Genomic DNA, 18,538 nt, shown 5'->3' on the forward strand with positions numbered 1-18,538 from the left:
GAGCTATAAAAGGACTTCTAAATGGACTTTCTAAAGACTGCGTGTTTCTCTCAGGATAAATCCAAAAAGACATGAGATTAACTGATAATAATAAACCATCATGGCACACACACACACACACACACACACACACACACACACAGGTATTATTATTGAAGCCACTCGAGGGAAATAAATCTTTCAGGACCATTTGCTACAAAGAGGATGCTAATTAGTTCCTTTTGTAAATTTCCTGTATATTTTGACTTCTAGTGCTCTCAGTGCAGCAGTTATATAAGATAAAACCCAGAAGCACTAATTAACAGAACTTCCTGCCACTAAAAAGCAGATGAATATAGACAACTAGCAGACAGCTCTTCGACAGATTGCTTTCATGTTTCCAAATGTACTATTAAACACCTTGTGTACATGTGACTGTAAGCGAGCATAAAGTACACTTTGATTGCATTTCACTGGTATTTGTTTGTATTTGCTAGTCTGAGTGGGCGGAAGTTTGCTGCATAGATCAGCCTCTCATTGGGCGGAACGAGCCACCCGCTGAAGTCCCGCCCTACCACTTCCGGTTGTGTAGCAACTTTTGCGGTGTTTGATTTTGCGGGGATGTAGCCATTTTTCTGCCATGGTTCGCGTCCTGTAGGCGATATTTTTGTGGGCGTGTTACACCAAAACCTATTTTTGCAAGCGCACCGTTGCTGTGGCACCACCAAGAACGATTGTGATTGGTTGAAAAAAATAAAAAAAGCTGGGACGTTTTTTCTCCAATCTTAAAGTGAGAGTCGGCGCAGCCAGACCTTTCTTTTCTTGAGAAAGGTCTGGTGAGCGAGACTAGTATTTGCAGACTCACATGCCCATATTTGTGCTGCTGAGTAGGGATGCATTTAACAATTATTTTTGTTATCGATTCATCTGCCCATTATTAGTTAATTTTATAACTAATGTATGTTGCAGGTGCAACATACATTAAGTTTGTCAATGCAACGAAAGGCAACAGGAGTCAATTGAATGAATCTCATAAACCAGTCACACAGAGAATCTGTTTGTCTGTCACTGATGCTGTGTGTGTATATGCAATCAGTAGTACAGCGTAACTAGAAGTAAGATGATACCTGCCCAGCGCAGATTTGTTTGCCTCCTGGTACAGATTTGTTTGCTTAAAGGTGAAATAAGCAGCATGACCTTGTTGTATTTTACATCCAACCCTGCAGGTGACCTTTGGGGATGTACATGTGTGAGTGTGAATGTATAAGTCAGCGCTGAATTCAATCAATCTTCTTCAGAGTGTTTGAATTAAATTTCATTAAATTTCACAGTGAGCTTGAATTGTGTCTCGGCCTCTTTGTTTACTTTGCCTTCTCTTTTCTTTTGTTGAACAGCAAAAAATGTATCAAAAGAGATCACTGTGAGCATGTCACAGTCAATCACATCGCTGACTTAGGCAACATCCACAGTAATGCTGTTTAAAATGAAAACAATCTCCGTGCCTTTGAGGGTTTAAGCACCATTTCAGAATTAATCTCCATCCATACTGAAAACACATATCACATAATAATTTACATACATCGAGTATGTGTATACCTTTTTCCTGTAAACAGGAGGAAGATTGTCTACTTGCAGTTGGTTGCTTAGTTTCAGAAGATACTACGGAGATGGTAAAAAATAAAACCAGAGATTTCTTTGCTTGGAGCGATGATGAGGTAAAACTGTTAATGACATGCACTGCAAATGCAAATTTTCTAGACTATTACCCAGAGGAGCTACATGTGAGAGTGCAAATGTCTGAATCAGTTGGATCGGACATTAAACGTGACTATATCTGACCAGTTCCTGAGTACAAGTCTATGTAATGTCCGACTGAGCCAATGTGTAAATAAAATTCACAGAGAATGAGTGGGCCTCTTGATTATATTTCTATAATGGGGATTGTGTGAAACAGGAAGAAATCAAACATCCAAGGGGGAAGAAGAGGGGTCATTTACATGAAGACATCAATGAAAATGTTTAACTGTCAGTAAAGGCTGAATCGTCAGACAAAGTCAAGGAATGGCAAGAGACTTGTAGTTTATGACCAAATTACAAATCAGCTATGAAACTGCAGAGTAATCTGTGTCATGTCCTTCCTCCTGTACGCTCCATCCTTGCCCAAAACCAGTGTCCTGTTGTGTGCTACATATATGAAAAGTAAACTCAGGACAACGTCTTGACCTGATTTTCTGGACATAGCCGGGAGTTTATATGAGAAAACAGCCATAGACTGGGAGTTGTTGCAGAGCTAACACTGCAACATATAAGACCAGTATCAGGAGCATTACCCATTGCCGGAGGAAGCAATGGCAGTACCCACACAAGAAGGATAAATTCACAAAAGTTATGTAGACCAAGTTATAATATTTTGACTGATAAAACTGCATCAGCAAGCAAACTTGGGTGTCTGTGTCATCATTTCCAAAGGTCTCCCTTTCCACCCATCCAGACTAAAACACACAACCCTGAACTTTTCAAACTAAAAGGTCTGTTTCATTATTTCCAAAATGAAGGGTAAGTGTGGTAGCTAGGCGTAAATGTAGCACTAGTTATGCTTTTTAAACCGAAAACGTATTAGTGTGGGTGTAGCAACAGTAATGACAGTGAGTGTTATAGTGGGATTTCTTGATTACAGTGACGTGTGTATGTGTAAACTGACTTCATCTCCAGGTCATGGCTGTCTTGAGGCGTGAAGCTGAACAAGGCCACATATGTGTTGAGCTTGAGGACATCTTTCTGTAGCTGGCTCTGCTCCAACTAGAAAACAGACACACATAGAAACACACAGATTTTCAAGAAGTCTCCGGAAAGAGGAAGTTAAGTTAAACCAAGCTCATAGTCACACAAACACAATACAACACCATATTCTCCATTGTCACTTTTCTCACAGCCGTATCTTAAAATAGTCTTTTGGCATTCACGTCGGCAGGAGAAGCCCTTGTTTACAGAACACTGATAGGCCGGGGAGCCGATTAAGTTGTTCTGCAATCTGTTCCTTTTAATCCACCGTCAACACGAGTGGGAGAAGCGGGATCAGGTTTTCATGAACGCTCAGGAAGTTTAAACAGGACAGGGCTGTGGGTGGAGAGGAAGTTGTCGGAGAAGTGTTAGCACAATTAGCAGGGAGATGCACCGCCATTCTGACGCTCTTCACACCTGCTCAGCAAACGGGTGGGCGTTTTCTTGTTTTATCACCGATACCTTGAGTATCTGAATAATGCCTGCTGCCTGCTGTGTCCCTGAAATCTCTCCAAATGATAACTTGTCCCGTTCGTGTATAATGCTTGGGGGGAAATTTTGCCAAAAGCTATGAGAATCACTTTTTAAGACACACTTGAGGCTGTTTTTGAAAAAAAAAAAAAAAAAAAAGCAGGAGAATTTGCCATCTTGGAGGCACTGTATAGTTAATGAAGAGAAGTGTTTCTGGTCTTTTGTGGCTCCCCGAGCATCATCCACGAGGACAGGCAATGTGCCTGATGGATGACTTGAGTTAGCTGCAGCCACAAGGCAAACTGCCTCTGTGGCCTCTGGGTGAAAACAACAACATCAAGTGGTGGCAATCCATTACAGCTAACTAAGAGCCGCTCGCTGGCCTTGAGAGACTCTTACGCTAGGGGAGCCTGAACACTTGATGAGAGGTCAGGCGGGTCGAGATAGCAGCCTCCTCTATAACTAAGTTATCAGAAAAGACGGCAGTATTTGAAGTGAGGGACTATGTGGTGAGGGGAAAAAAAGAGCAGTGTGCATTCCTGACCACTCAGGGCTGTAAAACAACCTGTGAACACAACTTTGACATATTATCACCTTATAAACTTTTTATAGTAAACCTGTTAGTCAACAGTTTCCTATTTACATGTCTAGCAAACAGAGACTAATATTAGCTTGAATCTGGAGGATGTTTCTGGCCAGCTGGCGATCGTATGTACCTCTCCCTCTCTCTCTTGCTCCAACAACTCCTGAGAAATATATCTTGCTTTAGTAGGCTTTGATTCTCTGCCCAGACCCGACCCGACCTGATGGGTTTGGCCTGGGTTAGGGCTGTAATTTCCCCTGGGCTTGAATCGGCTCGGGTTCGCTCCAATTTCCCGTAGTTTGGTTCCTTTGATTTTTTTAAATGCAGACCTTATAGTCTGTGTAATGTAATGTACTCCTGTCTCTCATGAATGAGGGGAAATGAGGGAATAATCCCTATTTGATATATATGGCAGTATACATGACAGCTTTTGGGCTGAGCCGAACATTCAGTAGGAGAAAGTGCATATCTGAGTTGGTCACATACATCTGTTTCCGCACTGAAAAGACTTGAGATGACTTTAACTTGTAACAAATGTTTTAATATAAATAATGTACATATTTCTTTTCAGTGGAAATTCTGGCTTTTATCTGACTCTGGCTAAAAACTGCTGCCACGGTTCGGGCTTGGACAGAAAGTATGTGGGTTTATGTAGAGTAGGAACAGATTTTTTTGGGCTTGATCACAGCTCTCGTCTCAAGTGGTGGAACAGGTGGCTAAGGTGAGATACACAGCGACTGTGAGTGGTGGGGGTAACATTACAGGATGAGTAAAAAGCAGGCCAGCTGCTCTGTTTTTTGGTTTTCACATGAATACCATCATTTACTGTAAACCCCAGTGACATGTCAGGCAGGTATGAAGGCATGAAAATAACAGATGATGCCCAGGTCTTCTACAGCAGCTAAATGCTTCAATGTGTACACTGAACTTGTTGCTGCACACACTCATTTGATCTATTGTGTAAAAATGTTGATTCATGCAGCTTTAAGAGCTAAATTAATAGATCTTTATTCCAGTGACAGCCATTTGGCTTCTGGCGGTGACACATCTTTATCTTCCAGCAAGAACAAAAGGACAACAGTTACTTTGGATGCACAGCAGCTGCCTGAAAAGAACAGCCAAACAAAAAGAATACCACCTAGAATAAAATCAAACTTCTCATAACAGAGAATCCAACCATAAAGAGAGCACGGCATTTGCCAGACTATTTTACTGTCAATTGATCTCGGGTAGTTTAACACTAAACCTGGAAAGTGCGAACAGATGGGGATCCTGTGTGTGACAGCGTGTGCTCCATTTGTGCGTGTGAGCCTCCCATCTCAAATTGGAGGCTTCTTCTCTGGCGGAGAAGAAGCAGTTTTCGAGCGTTTTTCTCTGCTCATTACCCTGCAGAGCCTCCATCTGTCCGTCCGCCAGCCTGAGCTAATGGACCTGTCGGCTGACAGACAAACAGCCCCCTGCCAGCTGTGCTCGGTCCAGCCTGATAACGCAGTACAATGCACTTCAAGTCTCTTCCCCTGAAATGACCGGCTGGACTGCTAGATTGTATTGCAGGGGATAGGTGTGTGTGTGTGTGTGTGTGTGTGTGTGTGTTTATGTGTGTGTGTACATGTCTGTATTTTTTGCCTTGTATGGTTATTTGTTCATTTTTGTGTTTGTCCAAGTATCTGTGGTCTTTTTCCACTGTTGACAACAGAGATAAACATGTTAAACTATAAAAGTAAACAGAATAGATTGCTGCTCATAGAAAATATGTACAAAGAACATTGATACTGAAAGCACGTCTCCCACAAACCCCCATCATGGAAGATAGAAAAGAAGAAGAGCAGTTTTGAAATCTGCTCATAAAATATTCATCGACACTCTGCTGGAGGTACCGAGATATTCACAGAGGTTTAACCTTTTTCTCTCACTAGCATGAATTTTGCACCATCAGCACTGCATCGACACTGTAGAGGATAAAGACAGAAGCTCCGATTCCAGAGCTGCAGATCCAAACATTACATAAGGTCAAGGCCTCTCTCTATCAGTGCAGGCCAGTGTTTGTGTCAGCTGGGTTATGATTTGTTGCAGCAGGAAGAGAAGTTTTCCCTCTGAGTCCTGGGAAATTCAGCAGTGACGATGGAGGCGAGGGGCAAAGTGCAACATGCTTAATGGGCCCAGAACAGACTGGCTGGGTATCAGTTTTCAGACTGGCCACGAAGAGTTCAGGCACTGGTCAGTGGACAAAGTCTTTTCTCAGAGGTTTTCAAACTGCACCGATAATACAAGACTGTAAGTGAGCTGCAGAATAACAATCACTGTGAAAAGTGAAACTCAAAAATTGCTGACAAGACAGTTTAAGTTTTCCATTCCTCTAAAATAGTACATTCAGATCATTCAGTTTTCTTACTCCTCCCAACTGTGCAGAATCTACTTGCCTGCAGTCAATTTTTACTTGCTCCTATACAAACTGTTGTGTTTACTGGCAGCTATCAAAGACAAAAGTTATTGTCATGAAAAACATCCTCATTTTATCAGCCTTGCTCTCAAGCTTGCAGCAAACTGCACCATACATAGTTGGAGTTTTATCCACATCCTCTAATGCCACCCAACTAAACTCTTGTTTCCAGGATAATTGAAATGCTCGCTTACACTTAAGCTCATAAACTTTGTCTTTACACGCCACCATTTTCTCACGAGTGCCTGATCCGTACTGTGCATGTGCCACTCTAAACAGAAATGAGAAGGAAGCCAGTTGGCTCACTCCTTAGCTACTTCCATCATCAGATCCAGATAAAACTATGTGTTTAATCCTTATTTACCACTTGACTGATGGGGCAAGATAGGGCCAGATTTACTTGCCCTAGGCAGCCCTTATTGAGTCCTGCTACCAGTTTATAATCATGTCAAAAACCTTTTTTACTTACACAAGGCAGCAAATGGTCTTTGTCTGTGAAAACTATTTACCTTAAAATCTGACATAATTGAAGGCTCACGTGAAGTTTTGTGGGACAATCTTGTTGTACAACCTTTTCTACAGCTGCTGTAATAACTGATAAAAACACATTTGGAAATTACCATCTACCAATTGTCAATTAACATGTATCCATGCTTTTAAAATTTACTGGGACTGGATTTTTTTTTGTCAAAAGAGGCCAATGAATATAGAGGGCCTTTACTGTAATCAGCCTATTACAGTACTTGCAAACTATTAAAAAATATTCTAAAAAAATCCTAGTTAATATCGGCAGTGTAAGGAAGCAAAGATGACTTTGAATCATTCATACTTCCTCTAAATTCAGTTCATTTGTGGACAATACTAAAATGCAGGTGTATGTTAGAAGAGCAGTACTGCTTAGATATCAATACTGTCCTCATCCACACACACTTGTCAGCATCAGATATGAATTATGTCAAACAATCAGATGGATTTGTTTCATTCATTCATTCATTTTCTGTAACCACTTGTCCTGTTGGAGGTCGCAGGGGGGCTGGAGCCTATCTCAGCTGACATTGGGCGAGAGGCAGGGTACACCCTGGCAAGGTTGCCAGACTATCACAGGGCTGACACATAGAGACAGACAACCATTCACGTTCACATTCACACCATTCAATATAGAGTTACCAATTAATTAACCTGTATGTCTTTGGACTGTGGGAGGAAGCTGGAGTACCTGGAGAAAACTGACGCTGACACAGGGAGAACATGCAAACCCCACCCTGGAGATTTGTTTCTTACCTGCAAATCATTAGGTTTTCTCTCTGGCTGCAGGTAATGCTCTGTCCCATTCTCAATGACTGTGAAAACTGCAAAGAAAAAACAAAGAAACAATTAATTAAATCAACAACCATTTTGATAAACAAGATTAAAATCTAAAGCCTTGCTTGTGGCCCCTAAAATCTGCAATGTTTAGCAGATTATATGTTGGACACAATTTATTATATCTTTGCTACTTTTAGAACATTGCCAGAAAAGTGGCACAAATTCCACATTTGGTCCTATGAGTAATTAATGCGAAGACAAAAGGGCAAATTTCAAACCAATTAACTGGTTTAATTATGAGACATATTGGCTGCAATTGGAAAAGAAACAACTTCTACTTCACAAATATCTCCACCATTGACCTCAGTCTTTTTTCCATTAACCCAGGCACTATGAATAAACTGGAGTAGTGTCATGGCCGACACATGGCCCAGGCCAAGAGCGTATTATCTTCTTCTTTTGTTGGGTCAGATGCTATTCTCTAAAGGAAATTGTTCAGCAGCATTGTAGCCATGCTCCAAATAACATTTTCCAATGCCAGGGACTACCTGGGAGCGCTTCACCATTCTCCTTGTCGCTCTGCCTTCACTGCTCAGAGTGAATGTTCCAGATTGCTAAGGGTCAATGCCTTGCCCTTCACTACAGAGACTATTGTGCAGCTGAAAGTACCCTGTCACCACTAAATCAAGAGCCACACACAATGCAGGTGATAAAAAAGAAAGGTCTAAATGTTTCTTTAGGTCTACAGGGTTTTCTGTAGCTGGGTCAGAATCAGCAAACAGCAAAAAGGGCGAGTTCAGTTCAGTGAAAAAACAGCAAAGAAGCTTATTTGATGGTTCACAGGAGGAAAATTTGATGTTGCAACCTTCCCTTGTGGCAAGAGCAATAACTGTGTGTTTTTTCCCTTTGTCACTACATGGCTGTAATCCAGATGCACACAGTGTACCGCAACAGATACTCACCGTCATCGCTGTGTTTTCTCGACAGCTCCTGCCTACTGCTGTGAGCGACCACTTCCTCTGGAACCTTATCCAAGTCACTCGTCTGCAGAGGTCAGAGAGGGGAGACAAAACATACTGTCAGATAGATAGATAGATAGATAGATAGATAGATAGATACTTCAGTTTCTGAACCAACAACTAGTTAAAATGCATCCACTCTCCCAGTCTAACCCGCTATTTTGGAGAAGACTGTAGTGTAGCAAACATGCTGTGTCTAACTCTGCATTTGGAAACTATTATCATAACCCCTGTTGAGATCACATTGTCTCTGTGAGCCTCCACCGCCCATTCACTAACAGCTGCACAGGACAGGACAGGATGGCCTGAACCCAACAGCTTTCAGATGTCATCACGCGGAGACGCGTATCCAGGCTGCATATACAGTTTAGCTTACATTAAAAGTGATACGTTACGAAAAACAGATTTTCCTCTGCATGACACACAGAGGTGGAGAGGAGGCTTGAGAGTGTGGCTGTACAAAACAATCGGTCGGGTTCATCTTCAGAGCTGTAACATGAGCGTTTGCACGGACATCTCCCTCCATCACTGCTTGGTCCAGACTGCCTTTATTGGTAGTGTTTACAGCCCTGCAGTGGCAGTATCTATTTAGACCATCAGCTACAGTGTTTCTGTTGCAGTGGGACAAAACATAACAAGTATAATACATAAACTGAACTGTGATAACCTGTATGTACATTGGAGCTTAATGAAGAGCAGACCTGAGATAGGAAATAGGACAGATAAAGTTCCAGCGAGCAGTATTTTGTGTTGACAGGGTAAAAGCAAACACTATCCAACATAAAAATGATCCTTTTCTTACTGAGTTTCTGTGTGGAGACTCAGAGCCACTGGCCCTCTTGGCTTTTTGTGCAAGCGACGTCCCAAACCTCAAGGCCTCATACACAGGGTCCACCTTGTTGCCACAAGCTTTGGAAAAGAACAGGACATGAGAAAAGCTGATAGCAAACAAATGTTACGCTTGCAGGATAGCCATGTGGTGATTCACAATACTATAAAACCAGGTTGGCAAATCTTATAAAACAGCTCAAGTGGAAAAGAGGTTCTGGAGGAGCAGAGTGAAGTTTTCGCTTCCCACACACGAGTGCAATTCTTATGGAGATTTAAGCTGCTCACCGATGGGCATGACTTCTTTGATGCAGCCATACTGTTCCTGGATCAATAATGGAGAGCTGTAGTACCGCCGAAAGCCTTTTGGCTGAAAGACAGAGAGGGGGAAAAGAGAGAGAAGGGACACACACATTAGAGATAAATCAATGTGCAACACCACAGGCAACACAGCACCCGGACGCTGAAATACTGCACGAAACTCTGTTCAGTCGGATGTTTCTGAGCACAGCTGACAGAGATAAAGTTCTGCCACAGTGGATGTCGGACATCGCTGTTTGGATGAATTACAACAACTTGATTTCGCACTGCTGACAGCGTGGACAGGACAGTGTCTGATAAATACCTGAAACAGAACTCTAGTGTGCTGTGTATGAATGTGCACAGCCCTCATTTTCATGGCCGAGTGATCTGTATGAATGAAGAACAAGTACACAATGAGCGCTGGAGTGTTGACATACCCAAACATTATGCCAAAAAAAGCATTCCTCATCAATTGCACAATTTGATGGAAGAAAGGGAAAAACAGTTCTGAGTCATTAATTAATAATGAACTACATGAGTAACAATCCATTTGAATTTACGACTATAATTATAATAATGACTTTATCAAGGACACAGAGAAAGGTCCATAGCGTACTAAATAAAAACAGGCAATAGGCTGTGTACAAAAATAAATAAAAGTATAGATAAAATAATAAGAAATACATAACAATGCATCATGTAACTTTGTATAAAATATACAGAAATAAAGAAAGTAATTTTAATTAATATATCACAAACCTGTTTAGTAGTGATAGGGAACTGAAATAATATTTTTTTCACATTTGCAGGGTTCAGTTTAAAAGCACATTTTGTCATTTAATTGACAATTATGTGGCAATTTAAGGCCAATAAGTAATACGTCACTTCTAGGATGAGTCAATATTTACTGTATATAAACATGTCTTTTAGTTTTGATAGTGTGTCACATTTTTTTGTAATAACTATTAGAGGTTAAAATAAAATAATAATAATCACTTATTGAGTGAATGAAACATTTCACTAATTTAAAAATGGTACCTTTAAATAACTTCTAATAATTTTAAAAATAATATAATAAATATTATGCATCTTGCAGCAATGCAAATAATTCATACATTACCTATTATACCAGTGACATATTGATAAGCACTGAGCCACCTGCAGCCTGTAAACACATCTTGCAAAGTACGTCCTTCTTTCTTAACTCATTAAGATGTGAAGAGCTCAAACCTTAATTTTACCAGAACCCAGCATCTGGCGACATCAATCAGCACCGACAGAATCTGTTTATTAGGAGTGGTGGGAACTGTGTTCATAGCAACGTAATGGCAGCAATGTAATGAAAAACACACTGACTAACAGCCCCGAAAAGGCGTCAACATTGAAAAACAATGACAAGACTGGTACATAGCTCGAGAGTTAGAGAGGGTGGGGTAGAACACAGATGCTGAAGCGGCTGTTGTTGTTTACAAAATGTCGTCAGGCCCGGTCCACACTCGGCACAGCACTACCCCGCAGCTGAGGTGCAACATTAGTTCCACTCAATTTAAATAACTTTCAGCACATTATTATTCAAATGAAACTAGAATCACCGCCTCACGGTTGTGTGCCTCCGCCAACCAGTCAAGTTTCGGATTACATTCATGTCTGTCCAGACTCTTCATGTAGTGAGGACTCTGAAGGAATTTAATAAAAGGCATTAAGAGTTGTTGTTTTTTTTGGCAAAATGGAAATTATCACCATATTGACAGGTATGATTCCAGAGAATAACCTCCAGGGAGAAACATGCTGTCTTCACTTAGAGATTATTTTTTACAGAGGACTGATAGAAAGCTTCATCACATGGCACAACAGCAGTCACAGAAGCTCAATATTTGCAAACCCTGTGGAGTATCAGAGAACCAGGACAGAACACAAAGTTGTAGCAATGACAGCAGACAATGCTTCAAAGAGGGATGTTGCTGCAAAGAAGCTACAAATTCTAAAACGTGGATGCTTCGCACATGTCTTCAACCCGACAACTCAGAGGATCTATACAATCAGCACAGTTTCAACGTGGACACCAAAGATTAGTCTCACTAATTCGGTATCTGACCAAATGTCTCCCCTTCTGTCTCTTATGAGTTATGACATTGAATAATGGCTGGAAAAGTATTTTTTGGACGTCACAGTGAAGTTGACCTTTGACCTTTTAGAAATGAAATGTCATTACTTAAATTATATTATCTTAGTCGACATTTGTGTGAAAAGCTGTCATAGTTAGCGTATGAACTTTTTAAATTATGACTAAAATTGTGTTCTGTTGGTTGTTCACAGTCACAGTGACCTTTATCTTTGACCTCCAAATGTTTAAGTCTAACTTATACTTTTGCGGCTGTGCACTTGCTTTCAGCACAGGCTGGTACAGGCACCTCTCATGTTCGCCAAGCATATTGAATATAGTACTGAGACAGATTGTGCATAGCAACCAACGTCACACATGTATGTTGGGACATGCTTTTGAAGTTTGCATAACTTACCTCTATTGTAATTTCCCTCAGTTTCCCTGTGTTTTATGAGAGGTAGAATTAAAAGGCTGATATCTTCTCTCCCCTGCACTCCTGCTGCTTTTTGCTATCTTTTGTTACCATTCTTACAAATATGTCTCTCAGAGGCTTCCATTTTCGGGTACACTCTTCAACATTACTCTGCAGCTCTTTAGCAGTCTCTTTCCAAAAACTGTGACTTATATTTTCTTTTTTTATAATCTTTAAATGAAGGATCAAACAAGTGGCTCTATCTTCTAACTTGCGTCACTAGCTTTTCTTCAGACTGGTCCATGCTTGTTGTGTTTGTCGTTGTAACAGACCCAGCTCTGATGTCCAATCTAACTTCTGCGGCGTTTGCTATACCTGGCGTGTAGTCCCATTTTTTAGGAGACGTGCAGCAAGTCACTGCAGCATTCTGTGAGCCCTGCAAACCATCTCTGTGGCTCTGCAGAAGCTCTGTGCAAGCTTTTTTCACAGAAGTTTAAATCATAATTACCATAATTAGTTCATCCTTGTTACCGTGGGAAATTTGTGGCAAAATTAAAGAAATTCCCATGTGGCACTCCTGAGATATCGCATTGATGAGAATGGGACATATGGGAGGTGAAAGTGACCTTGACCTTTGACCATAAAAATCTAATCAGTTCATTCTTGAGTTCAAGTGGACATTTGTGCCAAAGTTGAAGAAATTCCCTCAAAGCGTTCCTGAGATATCACGCTCCCGGGAATGGGACAGTTGGACGGACAACCCGAAAACATCATGTCACCGGCCCACCAGCATAAATACATTAAACTATTAAAGACTACAGCTGTGGATCACCTTCATGAATACATAACTGTTTTGTTACAAACAGAGCTGAACATGTAGGAGACGAAAATGTGTCCGATGTCAGGTGGTCCGCAGCCATGAATCTGACCAGAAAAAACTGTCTTAAAGTCATGGTCTTGATTTATCTGGCCGTCATGTTCTCCACCCATCTCTCAAGGCCCTCAAACATTTATCATTTATATATCCATTACCTACCTGTGTCCTGTCCAATCAATACTTCCCTATCAGTTTCAAATCCTTCTTAAGTAAAGAAGAATGACAGAAGATTAAAATTCTCCTCAGACACAAAGTCAACTGCAGCACACTCAGTAATGATTAATGTATAGTTCCACGTTTTCAGCATTATTCCTCTGTTTTTAATTTCTGGAAGTCATCCTAGACAAACATTCATTCATTCATTTTCTTTACTGGATGTGAGAATCAGACTTGGAGGATTGCACTTTTTCCCCGTTTGTTTACATTTCATGTGTTCAAGTGGCAGGTGGTGAAATCTGCAACGCTAATCAGTCGTGAATAATTTCTTCATTTGACACTTCTCATGATGAGACGGCTAAAATAAGTAACCCTTGAGCTCTTCAGGCTTATTTCGAGAACTGAGATGTCAGACTTTCAGGGGCAAAATCATTAAGGAAAAGGTTAAAAGAGGACCACTTGTTGGGAGCCCATCTGGCTATAAACATAAGATGCGATTTGCTGTTGCTGTCTGAAACTTCATTTACTCCACTGACGTTGTGACAGCAGTGATTGTAGACATGGTTAGGTTTAGGGAGATCTGAGAAAAAGTCATGGAGGCCTTTATTATGTGTCTTAAATTCTGTTTCTATTGAACAAAAGCTATGAAGAGGACAAAACTCCACTGTTGCACACTAAGGAATGACATCTGCCTAAAACATCTGTGCATGAATAAATAATTAAATTAGAGAGCTGTCCTTTTCATGATTTTTGAATTTGAGGATTAGCAGCCATCCACACATACAAGAGTTCAGGATGTTTACTTATTTATGCATTTATTTAAACATTCCTATTCATCATGGTGATACAGGCTCAGATTGACATCACAAGTGTCTGACATGATGGAATGGATCCCTGCAGAGACAGACCTTTGTGTTAAAGAGCAAGTTCCTTTTTGTTTAACCAGAAACAGCCCTGATATCGCTAACGCCAAACCCACCAGACTCCATTTAAATAAACAGTAATTTTATCATCGTAAAACACACTTCATTCAAAGTCCACAGAAACAAAATAAAACTCACAGAAGCTGTTGTGGTTCATCTTTCCATTGTACCAACAATTGCCAACTCTGGTTTGGTTGTCCTCAACCAATCATTCACCATGTTAGACGTGAAAATTTACTGGCTCTATACAAACAAAAATAAAATGGAGTGAGATGACTTTGGCAATAGCGATTTGGGCGCTTTTTATAGTTAAACAAAAATGATAACCAAAAGGTCCATTTGCCATCATGTGGTCAGACACTTGTACAGACAATCTGAGCCAGTCAGTGGCAAAAATAACTACTTTTAATGGATGCAAACTGATGGTGGACAATTGCCCCGAGCGATTACACTGCAGCCTGTTTCGCCACTGGTCTCGCTCAATACTAGACCACTTTAAAAAATCGTTGTTCCCATTAGTCACTTAAACACAAAAACATGGGAAAATAGGCTCCACGTTAAAAAAAAACCCTGAAGTTATTCTTTTAGTAGCTATTAATACTGTACATAAATAATGGTACGTACTTTACTTATAGCTCAATTGTGTCATTGCAGCAGATCTAGTGTAATATATACAGTAGTATTTCCTCAGCTCTCACTGGTAACAGACTGAGAGTGTTAGCCTGGTTTAAAGCAGACATAAACTGACATGTATTGAGAATTAATCATGTGATCCAAGAACTCCCAGAAACTCCAACTGGACTAGAGTTGCCAAGACTGAGCTCAAACAAAAACTGTGTGTGTCCGGGCTGTTTTAATCAGATGGAGGGATGCTGCCCCGCCCACCCATGCCCAGTGGCTGAAGGACATTATGTTCTGCCTTAATCTTGAAAAGATTCAATACTCAATTAGTAACTCAAATAAAAAAATCCAAAAGGTTTGGGGGGCCCTTTCTCAAGTACTTTCAGAGTTGCAAGCTAAACTGAAGATTGTGTTGTTTCTTGTTCTTGGTGCTTTCTGTCAGTGTACACTCTACTACTCTCTACTCTACTGCTAAAGTACCCCATCATTTACATAGACATCCCTCCTCCTCTCTTTCAATATTGAGCCTGACTTTCAGCTCATTATCAATTTTTTTTTCACTATTCAGGAGATGGAGGACCATCCTACTGACGATATTCCAGTTGTTATTAAGGGTTAGGGTATGGGGAGGATTGTGATTTGATTTGAAGCTTTGTTTCCCATCAAACATATGCTTTGAGTTTAATAGCTGCTGTAAACATGCTTTGTGTAATCCTGTTAAAACTCAATAAAAATATTCTTGATAAAAAAAATTGTGTGTGTCAGGAGAGGCCAAATCAATGCTTTTTTAGTGACTGGTCAGCCTTTGTTCGCTGGCAGATACACAACCATTCAAACAGGAAAACGTTGGGCCTCATGCAGGAAGCGATATACAAACAAAGTTTCTCTTAGTTTTGTTTGTATCCACAATTTGTTCTCATTTTGTTAGCACCTATTGATACCTGGGATTCACCAATGATTTCTTATTTTGGCTCTTCTCAAACGTCATAAAAATTTTAACGTAGATTAATGTAGATTATTATATTGAACCAAAAGGAAATCAAACTTCCAGCCCACACCATGATACTCAGGTTGACACTTTGAGAGTAATTATAATGATTGGATAATTAAATTCATGGGCCTGAGAAATACTATTGGTCCATTAATACCAAACTGTAAAAACTGTTGGATGATTTTGCCAGCGTTCAGCTTCTAAATTACTCACATACTACTTACTGTGTGTCCCTCTCCTGACACAGCATTTACAGCATCACAAATGCTTTGCCATTTCTTTCCTGTGACGCCCCTACGGACTACCAGAAAATCCCGTTTATTTTGAGTTTATTCAGCAATATGTGAATTTCACTCCTGCTCAAGTTCTTCGTCTTCTTACAGCCTTTTGTTTGGTGGCATCTCTCAAACTCTTGGGCATGTGCCAGAGTATTTGCACATGGCACAACAACTGCCCTTATGCAGTATTTATGCCAATAACAAACAATCTGTCATGCGCCTCCAATTTATGATCAAGTGGGACTCATCGTTCAACACACCTGGGTAAGAGCAGATTTGGATGGTTAAGAATGTTTAGTGCATCTGGAGTGCATTGACTTCTCTTATTTTTTCTCTCAACAAAAACAGGAGAAAGTATGAGAGAAATGTAAGAGAATATTGCTGCATGAGGCCCAATGCATGTTTGACTTGAGGTAACTCACAACACGTACTGAAAACATAACTTTTCCATTACAGCCTCTGACAAACATAATATTTTTAGCTGACTGTTGCCAAAGCTGAAGGTGAAGTCATGTTACATAACCAAACAGCTGAACCACAAAAGCCTGCTTGTTAAATACCACCATTTTTTTTAAATCTACATTTGTCATGAATTCATTGTCACTGTTTTAGTAAGTACAGAAACCTAACAAATATATAGTGGCATACTGGTTTCATGGTTTATAAAGGCTCAGAGCATGAGGTAACTTGATTTCTTTGCTAAAGGGTTCTCAAGCCAAGAGAAACAAGCATGGCTAGAAGTGTCCAAGTTTAGAGTAAGTCGAATTTAGAGCTGTATTCCACTGGGGAAACTTCCCTTTTTATGCTTGACCCCTCAACCTCATTTTCCACTCCTGAGAGCTGATCATATCTTCAGGCCTCATCCCTCAGACATCTAGTGGAAAGACATCACAACAGGAATGGGGAAAGACTGCCTTTACTGTAACTTCCATATAATTTCCATATGACATCTATGCACTTTGTTCTCTCTCAACTCGGCTTATTCCAAATTTCCTCATGTAATTCCAGCCAAAGTTTCTCAAGTTAAGTGTAGCCAAATACTGTGGGGAACAAGGTAAGGAAAGGTAGGAAATCACACATAATATGACCTGACAGTGTTACAGTCTCCTTCTCTTCAGTGTGGGATGTGTGCGAATGACTAAAGAGTCCGAGTTCAGTGCTGACTGCCAGTTTGCTGGACTGCTATGGAAGGAGAAGCGCTAAATGTTTCTTGGTGCTGGCTTTCGCTGGTGTAACTGAACCCTCCCCTGTAAAAACATTCAGCCCTCCCCAACAGACCGACTCCAAAAACCAAATGGTCCAGTTATAACGTAGGATCACAGATGATTATAGCCCACAATCTCTATTATCATCATCATCACACAAAACTGAGGACAGGCCAGCAGAGAGTGTGTTGCTGGGAGGGAGACTACATATAATGACACTAACAAGGCTTGGAGGTTAATACAGTGCAAGGTAATAGCACTAAAAATCTGACTTATTGACTGTAAAAATGATCAAATAAATACTACTCAGTGAGGCAGTTTTACTCTAGTTTTTCATGTCAACATGTAAACACATTTGAAATCGACCATTCAGCTCTACCTTAACTTGATGCCTCTACCATGGCTCCCATTTAGAGCTCATTTTCAGAGACACACAGGAGTCGCTTAAATTAAAGCATCTTCTGGATATATTTGCTGATCAGAAATTCACAGATGCATTTCTTAGACTTGAGACAATATATTAAGTTATAGAAAAAAGCAAATTACGTCACTTCTTTAATAATCTCAAAGATTTTTATTTACATAAATGTCTGCTAAGTCACTATTTATTGCTGAGTGAGGTACCACAATGGTGACTGAGCCCATTGCCCACTGATTAAAGTACTGCAATATTTATATATTTGCAGTACTATGGACAGGGTGGCGAGAGTGACATCTGCGGGAAAAAAATGCTGTAATGTGATATTCTGTCATGTTTATACTCATGTGTCCACTTCCTGTTTTATTTTGAAATGTGTTCTCATTCTGTTTAGTGTTTCTTTTACTTCCTGAGTTTTCCCACCTTTGTTAATCACCTCATGTGTTTCACCTGTGTCTTGTTCCACCCCCCTGTGTGTACTAAGTAATGTCCATGCTTTTCAGCCTTTTCCTTCTGTTTGATTCCTTAGTTTTTGACTCTGTTTGGATTTATGGACTTTGCTTTATGTGTGATTTCCTTGAATAGACTTTTTTGCCTTCCCGTGTCTGAATCCTGACCTCCTAAGTAAAGATTTGGATTTGATAAACTATTCTTGGTGTTTTATGTTTTCCTCTGCACTGAGTCACAGTTGTGTACTAGATTGGCCCACTGTAAGTTAATGCTAATGCTAAGGGAACATTTCCTACTGCTGCAGCTTCACATTAAAAGCGTTAAACTGGTGAAACACAAGTTGACCTTTATTATGAAGTAGTCACAGGAAATGCAAAATTGCAATGTGCAGATG

At 40.3% G+C, this 18,538-nt stretch overlaps 1 protein-coding gene across 2 annotated transcripts in view; it reads right to left on the reverse strand.

The window, feature by feature from the left end:
- Positions 1-18,538, reverse strand: part of stac (SH3 and cysteine rich domain) — a 45,129-nt gene that overhangs the window by 11,789 nt on the left and 14,802 nt on the right. For both annotated transcript variants that reach the window (XM_033643583.2, XM_033643581.2), the window contains 5 exons: positions 9,695-9,776; positions 9,381-9,487; positions 8,522-8,603; positions 7,536-7,603; positions 2,681-2,778 (listed from right to left, as the gene is read on the reverse strand). In XM_033643583.2, the coding sequence (XP_033499474.1) occupies positions 2,681-2,778; positions 7,536-7,603; positions 8,522-8,603; positions 9,381-9,487; positions 9,695-9,776 (437 nt within the window). The remainder of the gene's footprint in view (positions 1-2,680; positions 2,779-7,535; positions 7,604-8,521; positions 8,604-9,380; positions 9,488-9,694; positions 9,777-18,538) is intronic.

This window comes from Epinephelus lanceolatus, chromosome 15 (genome assembly GCF_041903045.1).
Source record: "Epinephelus lanceolatus isolate andai-2023 chromosome 15, ASM4190304v1, whole genome shotgun sequence".
NCBI classification, from domain to species: domain Eukaryota; kingdom Metazoa; phylum Chordata; class Actinopteri; order Perciformes; family Serranidae; genus Epinephelus; species Epinephelus lanceolatus.